Here is a 16,890-nt window from a genome sequence, read left to right as displayed (position 1 = left end):
TTATGTTAATTGTTATGTTTCGTCAAGACCTACAAAATGATACCAAACTCGACTATACTTGCTATTTGAACATTTTGAGCTACCCCCTACCTCCGATACCCCTAAGGGCAAAATTTTCAAAACTGACCATAATTATTGTAGCCCTTTATATCCAAACAAGTTGCCGCAAACCGATTTCAAATATCTCAAATAGTCAAAAAGTGAAAGAGGGTGCAAGTTAATTTTTTGCCACCCTCATGGTTATTTCGATTTGAAACGTTTTTGGGCGCCATTTTGTTATTAGTGGACCGATTTTGGTTTTCTTTATGTCAATGTTTATGTTTCGTCAAGACCTGTAAAATGATACCAAACTCGACTATACTTGTCATTTAAAAATTTTGAGCTACCCCCTACCCCCGCTACCCCTAAGGTCAAAAGTTTAAAAATTGACCATAATTATTGTAGCCCCTCATATCTAAGAAGGTTGCCGCAAACCGATTTAAAATATCTCAAATGGTTGAAAAGTTAAGGGGGGGTGCAAGTTACATTTCAGCCACCCTGTATATACAGTATATATATATATATATTTTTTAATATAGTCAATGGTTTTGACTTCTTTCTGTGAACAGTTTTTCTTACCTTAATAGTTGGCAGGCTTTTTTTCTATGCAACCTCGAAGTTGAATATCTAGGTCCCTGACCCGTATATGGTCAATGCCCGTATCCCCTCATTTAAACAAAGATAAATTTATATTAATTTGCTGTCTTATGAAGTGGTGTTCGTTAAATTATATTATGTTTCTGTTGGCAAATTTCCCATGTAGGGAATTAGCTATTACATTAGCTATTACCACGATTACTAGAACCTAGTTCCTGGCCCCGGAACTGATTTACTTTTTAGTTTTGAAGTCACTAGAGGCAAAAAAACACCGTCCGTTCATATTCAGATTCATTATAATATATATGTCCGTTAGCACGATAAATCGAGCAAAAATTATCCAATTTTTTATTAAATTTGGTATAAACGTGTAAACCTACATTTATTTGACGATTTCGCGAACCAGCATGATCGGACCTTGGGAACGGGGGTTTACGGGGTAAAAATAGGTTTTCCCGTTTTTGATCTTTTTGTCCTAGAAGGCTAGGCACGAGCCCGGGATTATTACTTCAGGGCTTCAGGCTAGATCTAGGGATTGAGGCATTATCACTTAGATAAAATCCATTAGTGTTCTGGCGGGAGTTGAACCCAGGACCTCAGGCACCGAAGTCCCGTGCTATAACCACTAGACCAGCTCGCTCCCCCAATGACGTGATTAAACATTTTTTCAGTCCTGGACCAAGGGTATAGAAAAAAATCCTTAAAGACCTTGGTCTTAGTCGCAGACTTATCAACCTATTATCAGTATTTAACCTTTTTATTTGTAAACCCCTTTTATTTAGCGAGTTTCCCTACATAGGGAAGTATATAACCGTAGGTGGCACGGTAAGACATCGGCCCGGGGCCGATTTACTTTTACATTTTCATATCCCCAGACGCCAAAAATCGAGTAATTTTCATCCGATTTTGATTAAATTTGGTTTAAAGGTGTAGGTAAGGCGGGATGAACTTGAATGAGTTCATGAACCAGATCAGACCATGGGAACAGGGTTTAACGGGGGTTTTCTCTAGGCCTTTTTTTAAAGAGCTTAAAAAACAAAGAGTTTAGTATATCAATGTGTTTTTGTACACCGGAGAAAATTTAAAAAATGTATAATTAAAAATGTCCATGTTAATAGAGAATATTGTAAAACGTTGTAGTTTGCTTGTTTATAGATATATTTTTTATCAAACTTGGTGAATTTATTTATTAGCGAATTTCCCTATAGGGAAGTAGCTATTACCGTAGGTCTCATGGTAAGACCTAGGCTTAGGACCGATTCACTTTTTCATTTTGATGTCCCCAGAGGCCAAAAACACCATTCGTTAAAATTTTTATATATCTATATATATATATATATATATATGTGTGTGTGTGTCCATCCGCACGATAACTTGAGTAATTTTTGACCAATTTTGAAAAATTTGGTTTGAAGGTGTAAAGCCGGGAAAAACTTGAATGAGTTCGCGAACCAGCATGATCGGACTATGTTAACGGGGTTTTATGGGGTAAAAATGGGTTTTTCCCATTTTTGACCCTAAAAACGCAAAATTTAACAATTTCTTTCTAAACCATTTTGTAGAGCTTAAAAAAAAACAAATAATTTAGTACTGTATATTGAAGCGTTATTATGCGCCTAATTGTTACGGAGAAAATATTCCCATGTTATTCTTATGGAGAATAAGTCAACTGTTCTAGTTTGCTTGTTTATGAACATATTTTGATCAAATTTGGAAAATACATTTATTTCTTACTAAACTACAGTACCTTTTAACATTTTACATTAAACAAATTTTTCACCCTCCCTGATGCAGCAAACCGAAGTAGGCCTACTCATTAAACTAATTCTGTTTATAGGGAATAAATGTGATATTTTTAAGGAGGCATTTTAATGTAAATCCAATCAGACAAATGGAAATTCGCTAAGTCTGCAGGTTTGCTGCGGCGGGGGTATTTTATAGTAAGCTATTAATATTTTAATATAAAAACACATATTATTCGTTTCCCTGTAGCAGCAAGCCTAGGTACTCATAAAACCTAATGTTAATTAAATATATTTAATTGAAAATCAATTCAGGCAAAATGGAAATTTGCTTAAAAGGCATTGGGAAGGGGTATTTACCTTCCCAGTTTTAGCAAACCTAAGCACTAAAGTAATTAGACTTTAAGTTGTAGGGTTTTATTATGTTACATTTATTATTTAATGTTATTAAAAAAATTAATATGTCTTGTTCATATGGTAATCAATCAATTCAATATCAATTGAAGAAAATTGTACTCACAATAAATAGTGGATGTGGGTGTTAATAGCGCTTTAATTCAGTACCGTAAATATTAGATAGTTTATTAATACAAATAAAATTACAGTACATGTACAACAAAAATACTGAGTTTTCTCTTTGAGCAATGTAGTTAAAAAAACTTACTCTTAAGATGACCATAAAATAATTTTACAATCTCTTCTATCATATTTATAATTTTTAAATTTAATTTATTGATTTGCCTTGACCTATGTAATTTTGTTAACATTAAATTCATTTTATTAGCCTATTTCTTTTTCCTCTGTAACCTTCAATATGTTCAAAAAATAGTTGTACCTATGACAGGGACACTTGTGAAGAATAAGCAAATGTATTGTACAAAATGATTTTCTTCTGGTGAATTGAAATACGGCACTGTTTTGTATTGAGACAAATACAGTTATAATTACCACAGTAGGCCTAATCATGTGTCAGATAATCAATACTGTATTTCTAAAAGAACTAACTAATGCTAATAACCTAAATCTTGACTAATGAGCATCCCTAATTGAAATGTTTGACTAAAAGAGGTTTTCAAGGCGAGTTTTAAGTTATAATTTTCTTCACATTTTCAGAGGAGTTAAGAACCATTATGGTAATTAAATAATAGCATTAACTATTAATAGTCAAAGATTAGGTAATGTTTCCACAAAAATATTCTGTGAAATATGTTTTAATAGTATATTTCGTACCTAGGGCCGAAAATGAGGTATTGCCGGCTCGAGATAGTTTTTAAGTTCGAGACGAAGTCGAGAACTTAAATCGATCGAGAGCTGCAAAACCATTTCGGTCCGTGGTACGAACGCTATTTTTCACCACACTATACCCTATTACCACTATTCACCACTATAATAATGCACACTGATAGTCAACACAACTACAACTTTAAGGTTATGTGAAGAAATAATTTGAGGAATCAGCAAAAATAAAAATAAATAGTTGCTAGGCAACGGTGACAATAACACAATTCTATTGCAATGCTATGGATTTTGATTGTGTATTTAAAATGCATTCATGTTTTAAGTAAGTAAGCGGACAGCTGATTTTGTGGCCCCGGGCTGTAAAAACCTGCTCGGTCCCCAAATTACGATGACAGCTGGCATGGCCAGCAAAACGTAACTTTCAGCCACCAATTAACGTATGTAATACAGCCAAAACAGCATAGTGTGGTGAAAATATATTTTAGGCCTAGTTGAATCAAAATTAATTGATTTAACTTTAAAATACTATGCTGATTTTCATCAGCTAAGCATATATGTGATATTTGTGTGACAAATAATCCAACATATCATTTGAGACTATGCCAAGCTATCATCAAAGCCTGGCTATTAGTATTTAACAAAATACTTCAGTGATCAATAACTTGAATGACTTTAGTAAAAATAGTTGATTTATATTATAACACAGACTATAACAAAGTTTCCCCACTCTGGAACATGTTTTGGCAGTGAGGGACATAGATTGTTAGTGGTAAAGTTTTTTTCTAAAAAAATAGTAATTAAAATTATAAAGTTCAATAATCTTCAGAGACAACACTAAATATTACTCTGCACAATAATGTTGTGTTGAGTTGAAAACTTATTGTTACATATATTACCTAATTACCTAAATGTAAAACCAAAGCTTTACAATCCAAATTGTAATTTAGTGATTGAAGAATAATAACAACATTTTTATAAAAGTAAAAGTTAAGATACAAATTAATTGTGCTCTAAATACACAACATATAAAATAGTTTAGAATATAGAACATACTTATGATGTTAGCAATGCATTTTTACATTACGGTACATACAGTCTTATCAAGAAAGTATATTCTGGTAATTGACAAAGACAAGGGTAGTATTATAATATTCACAAATAAATGCTACTTCCTGTAAAAATCTTCAGATAAGATATTTTATCAGTACCTAACTATTGAGTTTTCTGATTCCATACAGTACTTTATCATGCATACACTGAAACACCGTGTTTTGCTTTTTTGTGGTGTTGAAAAATAGGTAATTTAAAATTTTTACTTAAAAGTGCTCATAAATTTTAGAAACTAAAGCCAAAGATACATTTTAATTTTTATAACTGATATTTCTCAAAATCAAAATTATTTAAAAGAACCAAACAAATACAGTAGAACCTCTTTAATCCGAACCCCTGATTGCTGTACTCTACTCACAATACAGCAGTTCTTTATTGAATACTGTATTTAATTTAATTTAATATTTAATTTCAACCAGGACGTGATTGAGCCATGCGAATGAGATCATCTTGAAAATACTGTCATTAATAACCATGAATGAAAATAACCATTAAAAATTAAGCTAGCATAACCTAGCATTAATATAAGAGCAATAATAAAGAATCGGTTATCCTTTGTACTATATGTGTTTCATTAGATGTCGTACGTATTTTAATTTAGTTATAAGCACTTCATATACAATAAGACAATTAAACGTTACGGTACTTAAATTATAAATAGTCAAAGGCAAGACAACGTCTGCCAGGTTCAGCTAGTACTTTATAAAACATTTTTTCACTTTTCCCAAAATAATGTTCCTGAATTTTAGCCATGTTTTAGCTATTGTTATGTAAAAACAACAATATGTTCTGTAATCCGAACTATTCAATAGTCCGGACTACCCCTGGTCCCAATTAGTTCGGATTAAAGAGGTTCTACTGTAATGTAATAATTAAAATGTTTAAAAACTACCAACGACATAGATATATTCAAGTAATACAAATATTCTCATTAAAATAGAGCCAACATACAAGTACTTTACGATAAAATTAAAACCAACAATTTGACCAACACCACATGTATCAATGGTAGAAAACTAATTTATATTTTCAGGTACAGACTTGATGGTGCGAGTGCAGATATTTTGGAAGAGGTAGATTGGGAATGTATCTATGTAATACAGGACAAGTCGCAACACTGTTATCTAAACAGTTATCTAGAACAACTAGCTACTTACTACCAGGAGCAATGTCAATAGACAGATAAGATCAGTCAAAAGCTGGGTAGGGATTTTAATACTGAACAGTAACTAATGTAGTAGCTAGATAACTAAATGGTATTCAGACCTTCATAGTTTGAAGTTACGCTGCAGGGTGGTTTTAAGTCTGGTTTCAATTATTGGCTTTTATTTGGATCAAAAGATATAACGAGTTTCGTAACAAATGGAAGGCCTATTTCCTTTTACACAAACCCACTACAGTAAACCCTCATTAATATAGACTCTGCCTAATCTGGACAGCAACTTACAAGCGTCTTATAAAAATTGTATGCAGTTAAGTTATGAATGTGTTGCTGTCAATTATTTTAGTGTGCATGATGTGATCGTTACTGAGTGTCTAAGCGCAACCAATGAAGTAAGGCCGTTGCAATGGTTACTGTCAGCCAAAAATAGCTGACGACTCTTAACAAAAATGTTATACAACGTCTAATGTATGCATGTTTGAATGCCGAATGCATTATTCAATCTTTTTAAGAATTAAAATTTAATTGGAAAACATCAAAGGCTTTAAACATAATGCAGTCCAAACAACACAAATTTGTGGGGGTTTACCGACCATCGAACTCGTCATATCTGAAGTTTGAGGCCCTAACTACCGAGCTAGCAATACAGTATAATATGTTTCATTAGACAAGGGATACTCTAACAGTCTATAAAAAGCATTCCTTTTTTTCATTACGAGATTATTCAATTATAAAACCACCTTAAATTTGAAAGAAAAACACTTTTTCAAGAAAACTTCAATTAACATTCCATAAAATTTACAGGACTGAACACAATATATACATATCATTAAACAAAAGAATAAATTAGCTTATGTATAACAATAAATACAAATAAATAAAACTTAATGAACACAAGTGCGTACAAATCACTCAGAGGGTGCTAAACAAATCCGTAGTTAAATGGTTCTCTTAGATTAATAAAGACTGGTTTTCTTCATGATCCTGAGGAATTCATCTTGGCTGATTTCTCCGTCACCGTCTCGGTCTGCCTCTTCGATCATTTCCTGTTAACAATACAAGATTGAGAAATGATACTAGGTTATATGAACCTACAATACAGATACGGATAAAATGTCCACGGTAAATCATGAAGAATTAAATAGATGTGTCTTGTATTAAGCAAAGTTTTTGAAAAAAGAGTCCAGGAAGATTATTTTATTTTATTTTATTCCTTGAAAAGTCAAGTGGAGGTTGCTCTCCTCCTGAAAGTCACCTTCTCATTGTCTTATTCTTAGTAGAGTGTAGAGGTACCAGATGAATCTGAACTTATATTTTTGGGAGCAATTTATATTTATAATACATTTATGTTAAGGTCTGTTAGCCAGGAAACGAGTTTTTGAACAAGCCCAAACAGTTGAAAGCATTGTTATATGACTTGATTTTGTTATATATTGAACACATAGCCATAAGGATGAAGATTGTAGAATGTTTACTTTCCGGTAATAAATTTTTAGTCAACGGGAATAAATTGGATTTCATATTTTTATTTGCAATTTAAAGCAGCATAACCCCAGATTCTAAGGTTAATACAATTATAATCCTTAAATGGAATAATAATAAAGTTCCATCCCAAGGAGGTAGAAATAATAACATGTATATTGTTATTATGATAAAATACAAGCTGCTACACCCGTGCTTTGCAACGGGGTAAAATGTGACCTAGAGAGCTATTAAAGTAATTCTGATGTGTGTTTTAATACGGCAAGTTTATGGTTTAGTTTGAAAATATAAACTGATTTAAAAGTGTAAACCTACTTACTTTCAAACTCCTACTTTTTATGTTAATAGATCCAAAAGTATATGACAACGACAACCATACCTTAGTGTAGCAACAGCATCAATTGCTTCAATTTGATGCTTCACGAATGACATGTTTTACCATAATTCTTCAACTTTAGTAAAGCCTTTTTTCATGTAGCTTACTATATTAATTATAAAATGAAACTTTGAGCAATACTTTACAAAACGTATACAACCTTTCTTTTAAACCAAACATAACCCTCCTAAATCTACATAAAGCGCCACAAACATCTTTTTCGAGTAAATAAACAAACACCAGTTCATTGTACTGACCAGCTGTTTCATTAACTAAATTAAATAAATCATGTAAACTTTGGAAGCATGCCAGGGGTAGCCCATTGGAAATCAGCCTGTGGGGCAGAGCCCTTAGGAAATTCGTCCATATCAATACTTTTCGGCAAATCTGCACACTCTAAGCTACATTTTGATGTCACATATGCCTATATATTTATTTGGTAAATGGCCTTAACCGTTTATATAAAATTTGATTGTATCACTTTAATAATATTATAGACTAACTACATAACAACATAATTACTGTATATGAGAACATCAAAGAACAATTTATAGAGGTCTTTTTTGGCTTAAACATGCAATTATTCAAGCAATTACAGTATCACTAACTCAGCCTTAAGACGCCAAGTTGTTCATAACGTTAAACATTTTTATTGGATTACAGTTAATGAACAAATGTTTAAGTTATTCTCAACATGAGGTGTGTAATGCATAAACTAGGGCTACCTATCTCTGTTTTGTCTAGTTTCAGTCAACCTTAGAAAGTCAAATATGAATTGTATGTTTTGTTCATAATGGTGCTTTTGTATTGATCGTCTAATTACTGTACTCACTCTCAATTCTTCATCAGTTAGGTTTTCACCCAGTTCTTTTGCCACTCGTTTCAGATTTTTAAATGAAATCTTCCCAGTCTCATCATCATCAAACAGTCTAAATGCTTTCATAATTTCTTCTTTGGAATCCTTTTCGGTCATTTTTTGTGTCATCAAATATAGAAACTCCTCGTAAGATATCATACCTTTGGAACAATTCAAAATATTGGTGTTATGAAAAGTGTTTTTTATTTACAAACACTATATTACAGCCAAAATAGTATTTGTTAAAGAATGTATGTGATATAAGATGAAGAACTGTAGAAAAAAATAGTAAAATTTAACACTTAAGTAGGTAAGCAAATGTGCAGTAGAAGATTGTCTGGTTTAGAAACTTTACAAACATAAAAAACCTCAATTTGTTAAAGATTGTAGTAAAAATTAATTCCATCAAAAGATCAGCAGCAATTTTATATATATACCTATTATATATATGACTAGTGACACAGCGCTGTTGATTTAATTCCCTGACATAAATTGATATAATAGTAAATGAAACAGAAAAGTAATAAACTTGCAGATTTCCATCTAGGCAGTGCTCAATTTCCGGCAGAACGGCTATCCGGTACTTCTTTTTCGCAAAGATCAAATATTGGCATAAATAGGTACCGTACATAAAAAGATACTATTCACATTACTGTAAATAGGTTACAGTTCCAGTACCTCATTTTTTACAAATCTAGCACTGCATCTAGGGATATGTAAATTATTTCGGCTAACACATTCTGCTACAGTAGACTCCCTCTTATCCGGACACCTTTTAACCGGACATCTGTTTAACCGGACTACACTCGGCGGAAATTACATCTCTTTAACCAGAAAATTTTTATCAGCACATCGGTTTAACCGGACAAGATTGGAAGGAAGTGGGCGGTACTAAAACGACTGTTCTCATAGGAAAGATTTGAGACCAGTGATAATGTAAACGCTCTCCTAAATTTAAGTCAAATACTGTCTACAGTATGCTCTTAAACGGTCCGTTTTAACTAGTTTTTGGGGACGTCGGTTTAACCGGAAAAACCACTATCCAAACTGGCCTCGGTCCCGAGGAGTCCGGATAAGAGGGAGTCTACTGTATTTCCCAAACTGTACCTGATTCTTCTTTGTCTATTTCACTGAGCATTTTCTTAATTTCTTCCTTCTTGGGTTCAAATCCAAGGGCACGTATCGCAATCTGAAATACAAATTTTTATATATAACTTAATCAATTTTTTTTCTAAAAAAGAAAATTACTGTACCAATTGTCATAACTGTTATTGGTCTCATTATAGTCGTGTTTTGTTTTATGTTGTCAGAAACTGGACACCTTTGAAATAAAAGCGAACACTATCCAAGTATCTGTCAATCACCATTAACTAACTCAAGGTAACTGAGTTGAAATGTTTTGCTTTACAATAATTTCTATTTTTTAAGCTAAAAAAAGCTATTAGGCCTAACATAGCAAAACACACTCCCCCCTCAAGGTAACAAAAATTTATTAACTCATACCTTAAGCTCTTTGGTTTCAATTTTTCCGTTTCCTTCTTTATCAAAAAGATCAAACGCTTCCTTGATATCTGCCTTCTGTTCCTCTGATAACTCGTATTTTGGCCCTGAAGACTTCTTTCTTGCTCCGGTTGCTGTGGGTTTTCGCAATGATGTTGCCTTGAATAAAAAAAGAAGTTCATTGGTAGTTAATTTAACTAACCCTCAACGCCACGTATGCATTTTTCCTTTTACCAATCAATCTGAATAAATATTGACAGTTTTGACTGGCTAACCTACATCTAATATCCTAAGTAATTTTCAAAAATTTGAGAAACCTGAGAGACTAACTCTACTCAATTACTATTCTTAATATTCTAAAATGTGTGTTATGTACCTCATTCTTAAACTTAAAATTGGCCCAGGAATAAAAACTAGCCCACTTTGATAAGGGCAGTCCATAATGACAAACATCAAAATAAGGTCCTAAATTTAAAAAAAAGGACTGAATCAGCCCAGGAAGTAACAGCTGAAGTACAACATCATACAGCCTATAGCCTATTACGAACAACTTGATGAAGTAGTTTTTCACCACAATAATGTAGGCCCTACCTAATACCTATAGGCTATTTGTTAAAAAGTTATAATAATTGTCTTCCTGAATTAAGAAGGTGAACTTTGAGGTAGGGTCTCAAATTCCTTACGTAACAAAATGCCTTCAATTATTAATTCTTAAATCTTCAGGAGATGACCACGTCTTTGAATTTGCAAGCTAGTGGCCAATATATCGTCTGGGTCGAATTGTATTTTGCACTGGGTATAGTTACGCAGAGAACGTGTGATATATTATCGGATGAATAACGTTATATATTGATAAATCTGATTCAATATATCGTTCCTATGTTTTTTTTTTTACTAGGCTACTGTATGCAAAACAAATCAAATTATGCATGTATCTGTTTGCATCAAATTGAGTTGATTAATCAATAAAAATTAAAAATAATAATTTGTTACAAAAAACAAATAATCTATATTTATAAAAGAGGAAGTTTATATATACCGTATATATATATATATATATATATTTGAACGTTATGGACTCCGAAACCGCTCGACAGATTGTAATGAAACTCTCAGGTATTATTAAGCATTATTCAGAGATGGTTTGTGTGAAGTTTGGTGCAGATCCGTCAAAAGGGCTTCGCCCCAGTGGCTCTGGAGTTTCCCATGTTAAACTTATCAGTACTTATATTTAAATGGAATTAAAGAATCTTAACAGCTGGTTCAACTAAACAATTTGATTCTGTGATGTTCAAAAGTATTAAAAAAGTTAATATGTTTACCAACAGGGTGCAGCAATATTATTTTTTTTTATTTATGACAACAGCTAATTTGCAACCAAAAGGTGAGTGAGCGTAGCGAACAAACTTCAACCTGGAGGCGAGTTAGCGTAGCGAATGAGCTAAACCTGAAGGTGAGTAAGCGTAGCAAATAAACTTCAACCAGGACGTAATTGAGCGCTGCGAACAAGCTCATCTTGAAAATGAACGAGCAATTGACATTAAACCACATTAGGACAGGACGACGTCTGTCGGGCCAGCTAGTATTTAATGACAACGACAACTAAAACCACAAAACATGAACCAACTAAAGCATATGATTTTGCTTTTAACGGGATCAAACATTGTTCTTTTATAAAACCAACTACATAGGATTATAAGATTAATTGTTTCCTCTAATTTTTAATCGTAATTACTTAGGATATAATTAATTATGGATAAAATAAACACAAAAAGCTTCTTTTATGTTTTAGTTACCGGTATTGATTTATTTATCAATATGGTTTAAATTGATCGATGCAATATTAATATAGAATCACATAGGTATTGATATCAGCGAGCACAGAATATAAATAGAGGGGCTACGTATATCCAGCAAGCATTGCGGGCATTGCGGGGTGAAGCCGAAGCCAATCCCCCACCACTCATACAGGCAAGTGGTGACTGCTGCATATAGCGGTAGAACAAATTTTTCGGATATAGGATGATTAGACACACTTAGAGTAGACTTAAAATACCAAATTTGGCACACCTGCTTTAAACTAGTGCTCTTCACTGACAGTAAGATTGCAATAAATAAATATATTTTAAAACTTAAAGAAACAATTGAATTGAGTAAGTACCTATTAGAACATGAAAAAGTAAGTGATCTAGACAGTTTTGTATTTTTTGGTCAGGAAAGTTTCGTCAGCGGCAAAGTTTGAGAGCTTGAGTTCTACGTATATCCAGCAAGCATTGCGGGCAGTGAAGCCGAAGCCAATCCCCCACCACTCAAAGTTTGAGAGCTTGAGTTGAATCATAGTTTAAAATTGATCGAAATGTTATGATGAGTGGTTTTGGAAATAAGTCAGGTGAAAGAAAAAGCAAAATTTGCGTATGGCCGACACTCGGGCGCTGCCTTACTATACTACATGTCGCTCACTGTATGCCTACACACTTTTATGACCATATATTTGTTTGTATGCGTTCTATATTCACTCTAATTTATAAATTTTTTATATAAGTAATATTTTTATTTCATGCTATAGCTATTTTATCCGTGTTATTATTGTTACGTGTATTTAATCACTATAAACAACAAAATCCAATCCAGAAATTTAACTAAATCACGATTGGTGCGTAGCAATATGACCTTAGTTCTATATGTTTTAAAATATAACCATTAATGAACTTTCTATGATAGGCCTAACAATTTCTACGAGTAATTCTATCGGTCCCAGATAGTAAACTTATTAGTTCATAAAATAATCACCTACCGGTACATAAATGATTTTTTTTTAAATATTTTTGTTAGGCTATATTTAAAATATAAAACATGTATGAGAATATAAATAAACGGAATAGGCCTACTTTTGAATGTTTTTTTTGTTGTAGGCCTACTCAATCAAATTAAAAATTGTGTTAAGATGGCAATGAAACAATTAGGCCTACACATTAAGAAAATCTATTAACCACGGCAAATTATATATTTTACAAGTAATTTTACAACATAAACACATTCACATAAATAATTTCAAAAATAAAATGCTTGGTTTCCAACACTTATAGTCATCCTATAAGACATCCTATTATGTCTTTTGCATCTTATGCCTGCTTCTCATTTTCATTCTTATTTATTTGCACTATTTTAGTAGCCTGTACCTAATTTTGCTATGTTTTTGTATGCCTTACACTTGAAATGAACCTATGAATGTATTTTTGTTTGTCTTTTATACTGGTTATGTCTTTTGCATGTCATGTCTGCTTTCTAATTTATTCTTATTATTGCTCATATTTATTACGTCTAATTATGCTATGTTTATAAAGTGATTTAATCCTATTTAATGTATATTCAAATGTAAAAATGGTGTTACCGTTGAGAGAATAAATAAATAAATAAACACTTTTACTAGCCTATTCTAAAAATGTTGTTTTGTACAGTTCCTGACTCCAGTTAACTTACATGCATCTGTCAAATGCATTTTGCATAGTACAACGACTGAGACGCACGGAACTACAGGATTACTCATTGCTCTCCCCACCACTCATACGGGAAACGCCGATTTTCGGGTGGCTTCACCTCTCTCACTCGATTCCCTCTCTATTTCAATTCTGTGCTCTCTGATTGATATACCGTAGCCTACTTATATACTGTTATTCATCCGATGATATATCACAGGTTCTCTGCCGAACCTTTGCTCTGAATATGGATTTCTACAATGCATGTAAAACGTCTTCCACTGGCATTGCTATTTCAACGATGTGGCAATTTTCCGTAGAATATGAATCAACAATCTCTACTTTGATCGTGGAAGCGTAGACCTAACATAAAAAAATCCTTAAAATTGAGAAGTGTAACAAATGGAAAGCCCAATTTATCTTATTTTACGTACAAACTAAATAAGTTTTTTTGGCTGCACTTTACTTGACGTCCTACACTCATTTGATTGTTTTTTTCGATTCGATATTTTCATTCGATATATCGTTTGGTTAGTTAGGTTAGGTTAACCTTACCTAACTAACCAAACGATATATCGAATGAAGCAATCGATTAATCGATATATCGATCAATATTTTCATTTGAATGAGTGTAGGACGTCAAGTAAACTGCAGCCGTTTTTTTTTATCTTAGTTATTTAAGCTCCATTAATACAGACTCTGCTTGGTCAGGAAAGCGATCTAGCCTATAAGTGTTTCACAAATATTTCATACTGTGATAATAGCCTAAATAAATAACTTTCTGAGCTAGTGAAGTGAACTTCGAGATTAAGGGTTCAACTCCTTTGTTTGACATGACAGTTCCCCAAAGTAAAAAACAGTAAAAATTACGTATTGAATGAATTGGAAAAATGTTTTTGTGAAACCCGTTTCATCTACGAATTGAATAGGGCCTAGGACACAATGAATTTACTTGGAAGTACAACTTAGTATTAGGTCTCACCATTACAAATATAAACTACAATTTCTCACCATATTTAAGAAGGTACTGCTGAGCTGACTGAAATTGGTACCGGTCTGTGTGTCTAGCTAAAACCAACCGGTAATGTAGGCACAAATAATTAATGTATGAACGTTCAATTTGTTGTTAAATCAATAAGGTTGAGTTGTCTTTATTACTTCACTTTCTGTTTCTTCTAATCTGTTCTGCTATAATACATGTTGATTAGTAGCCATTGATTACACTGGTTGGTTGACTGGTTACTATGGAGAAGTAAAAAACAGCTGACACAAAAGATAGACCAATAACAAAATTCAAGATTCTCTCCCAGCCTGACGTTCCTACCATTACTTATTACTTATATATTAAAGTTACAAGGATTACCAACAGGGTGCAGCACTATTATTTCTTTTACATTTATGACAACAGCTAATTTGCAACCAAAAGGTGAGTGAGCGTAGCGAACGAACTTCAACCTGGAGGCGAGTTAGCGTAGCGAACGAGCTAACCTGAAGGCAAGTGAGCGCAGCGAACGAGCTCCAACCTAAAGGTGAGTGAGCGTAACGAACAAACTTCAACCAGGACGTGATTGAGCCATGCGAACGAGATAATCTTGAAAATTAAGAAGTTAAACGGGACAAAGCCCGTGGGTTACAGCTAGTTACTTATATAATTAAATATGTCGAAAACATAAAACACGAAGATGACGTATTCGTGTGCCAATAGAATTACTATAGTTCGGCCGCTTAGAAAACGACCTGGGCCACGGCCGCCTTTAACACCAGGCCGCGGCCTTCGAACTGGCAACGTCGCAAGTGGTGTTGTAACAGCTGATTTTTTGGAAGCAACTAATGGTATTTGTGTATTTACGAAAGATTGATTACTGGACTATGACAATATTGACTCCACTTAAAAATGTACAGATATAGATTTTAATTCTTATTGTTTCAATTTTCAATTCTGTATGTTTTATTTTCAATATTTTAATAAGTTTATGTTCGTAAATTAAAAATTAAATCAATAAAGTGTGAATTAATGAGCTGATGTCACCTGTCTGCCATGTTATCTTATGGGACGTCTGTCATTGAACAACACCACTTGCGATGTTGCCAATTCTACCAGGCCGCGGCCTGTAGTTAAAGGTGGCCGTGCCTGGGCGCTAATGCTAAACCAATGCTGGAGGAGGCCGCTTTCTAAGCGGCCGAACTATAATCATGTTGCGTTATATAGTCAATGGTCGTATTGATGAACAAAGGTGGAAATTAAAAATAAAACCATCAACGGCAACAACATCTACATTGGTAGCTCTAGGCTCTTATCAATCACTAACAATTAATTATTAGTCTGTGCTCTTGCTCTAATGCTTTAAGGGTAGGTAACTGGGGAACTGTGTGCTGTATTACATTTGGAAAGTATTTAAAAACATTCAATTGTACAATGCTAAGTAATTACCTTAGCACACAGAAAACCTGCAGACTAAACGAATTTTATTTGCTTGATTTGATGCTTACTTATTACTTACTTTAAATAGCATTGGGTTTAACGAGTAACTAGGTTTGCAGGTTTGCTGCTAACGTTGATTGGGGGGGGGGGGGGTTCATGGTGGAAGGAAAAAACATAGGTGTGCTATTCCCACATATTCTGACGTCACTCGGATTGCAAACAAAAGATCACATGTTGTAACTGTCAAATTAGTATATGTATTTGTTTTGATTTGGTTGTTATTGTTTTTAATATTATAAAAACAATAACAATCAAATCAAAACAAATACATACTAATTTGACAGTTACAATCAGGTGATCTTATGTTTGCAATCCGAGTGACGTCAGAATATGTGGGAATAGCACACCTATGTTTTTTCCTTCCACCATGGGGGGGGTTAATCCAATTTGTTTGTAGTAAAATATTAATTGCTAAGTATAAATAATACAAAAATTGGTCATGTTTGATCAACATATGTCCATAAATAAGCAAACTACAATAGTTGTTTTATTTATTCTCCATAAGAATAACATGGGAATTTCAAGATTTGTTTAATTGATAATTTTTATAATTTTCTACTTAACCCATGGTGGAAGCTTCTACCATACATGTACGTAAGCGAGAGCCGCACAAAAATATTAAATATACTAAATTATTTGTTTTTTAGCTCTTTAAAATGGTTGGAAGAGAATTTGGGAAATTTCGTGTTTGGGGGACAAAAATTATAAAATCCAATTTTTACCCAATAAAACCCCGTTCCTGTGGTCCGATCATGCTGGTTCGCGAAGTCATTCAAGTCTATCCCACCTTACGTCTTAAAGCCCAATTTCATCAAAATCGGGCAAAAAT

At 33.2% G+C, this 16,890-nt stretch overlaps 1 protein-coding gene across 1 annotated transcript; it reads right to left on the bottom strand.

Annotated features, from left to right (window-relative positions):
- Nucleotides 1-6,670: 6,670 nt before the first annotated feature.
- LOC128989876 (uncharacterized) lies at nt 6,671-14,766 on the bottom strand. Its single transcript, XM_054411973.1, has 5 exons — nt 14,591-14,766; nt 10,107-10,262; nt 9,711-9,792; nt 8,580-8,764; nt 6,671-6,935 (listed from the first exon to the last, which is right to left on the bottom strand). The coding sequence occupies exons 1-5, from the start codon at nt 14,591-14,593 to the stop codon at nt 6,846-6,848; spliced, it is 516 nt and encodes a 171-aa protein (XP_054267948.1). The 5' UTR covers nt 14,594-14,766; the 3' UTR covers nt 6,671-6,845.
- Nucleotides 14,767-16,890: the final 2,124 nt, after the last annotated feature.

Source organism: Macrosteles quadrilineatus, unplaced genomic scaffold, assembly GCF_028750875.1.
Source record: "Macrosteles quadrilineatus isolate MER2022 unplaced genomic scaffold, UCM_ALF_1.0 Scaffold_3__2_contigs__length_128488019, whole genome shotgun sequence".
NCBI lineage: Eukaryota > Metazoa > Arthropoda > Insecta > Hemiptera > Cicadellidae > Macrosteles > Macrosteles quadrilineatus.
This window is presented reverse-complemented; position numbering and strand designations above follow the sequence as displayed.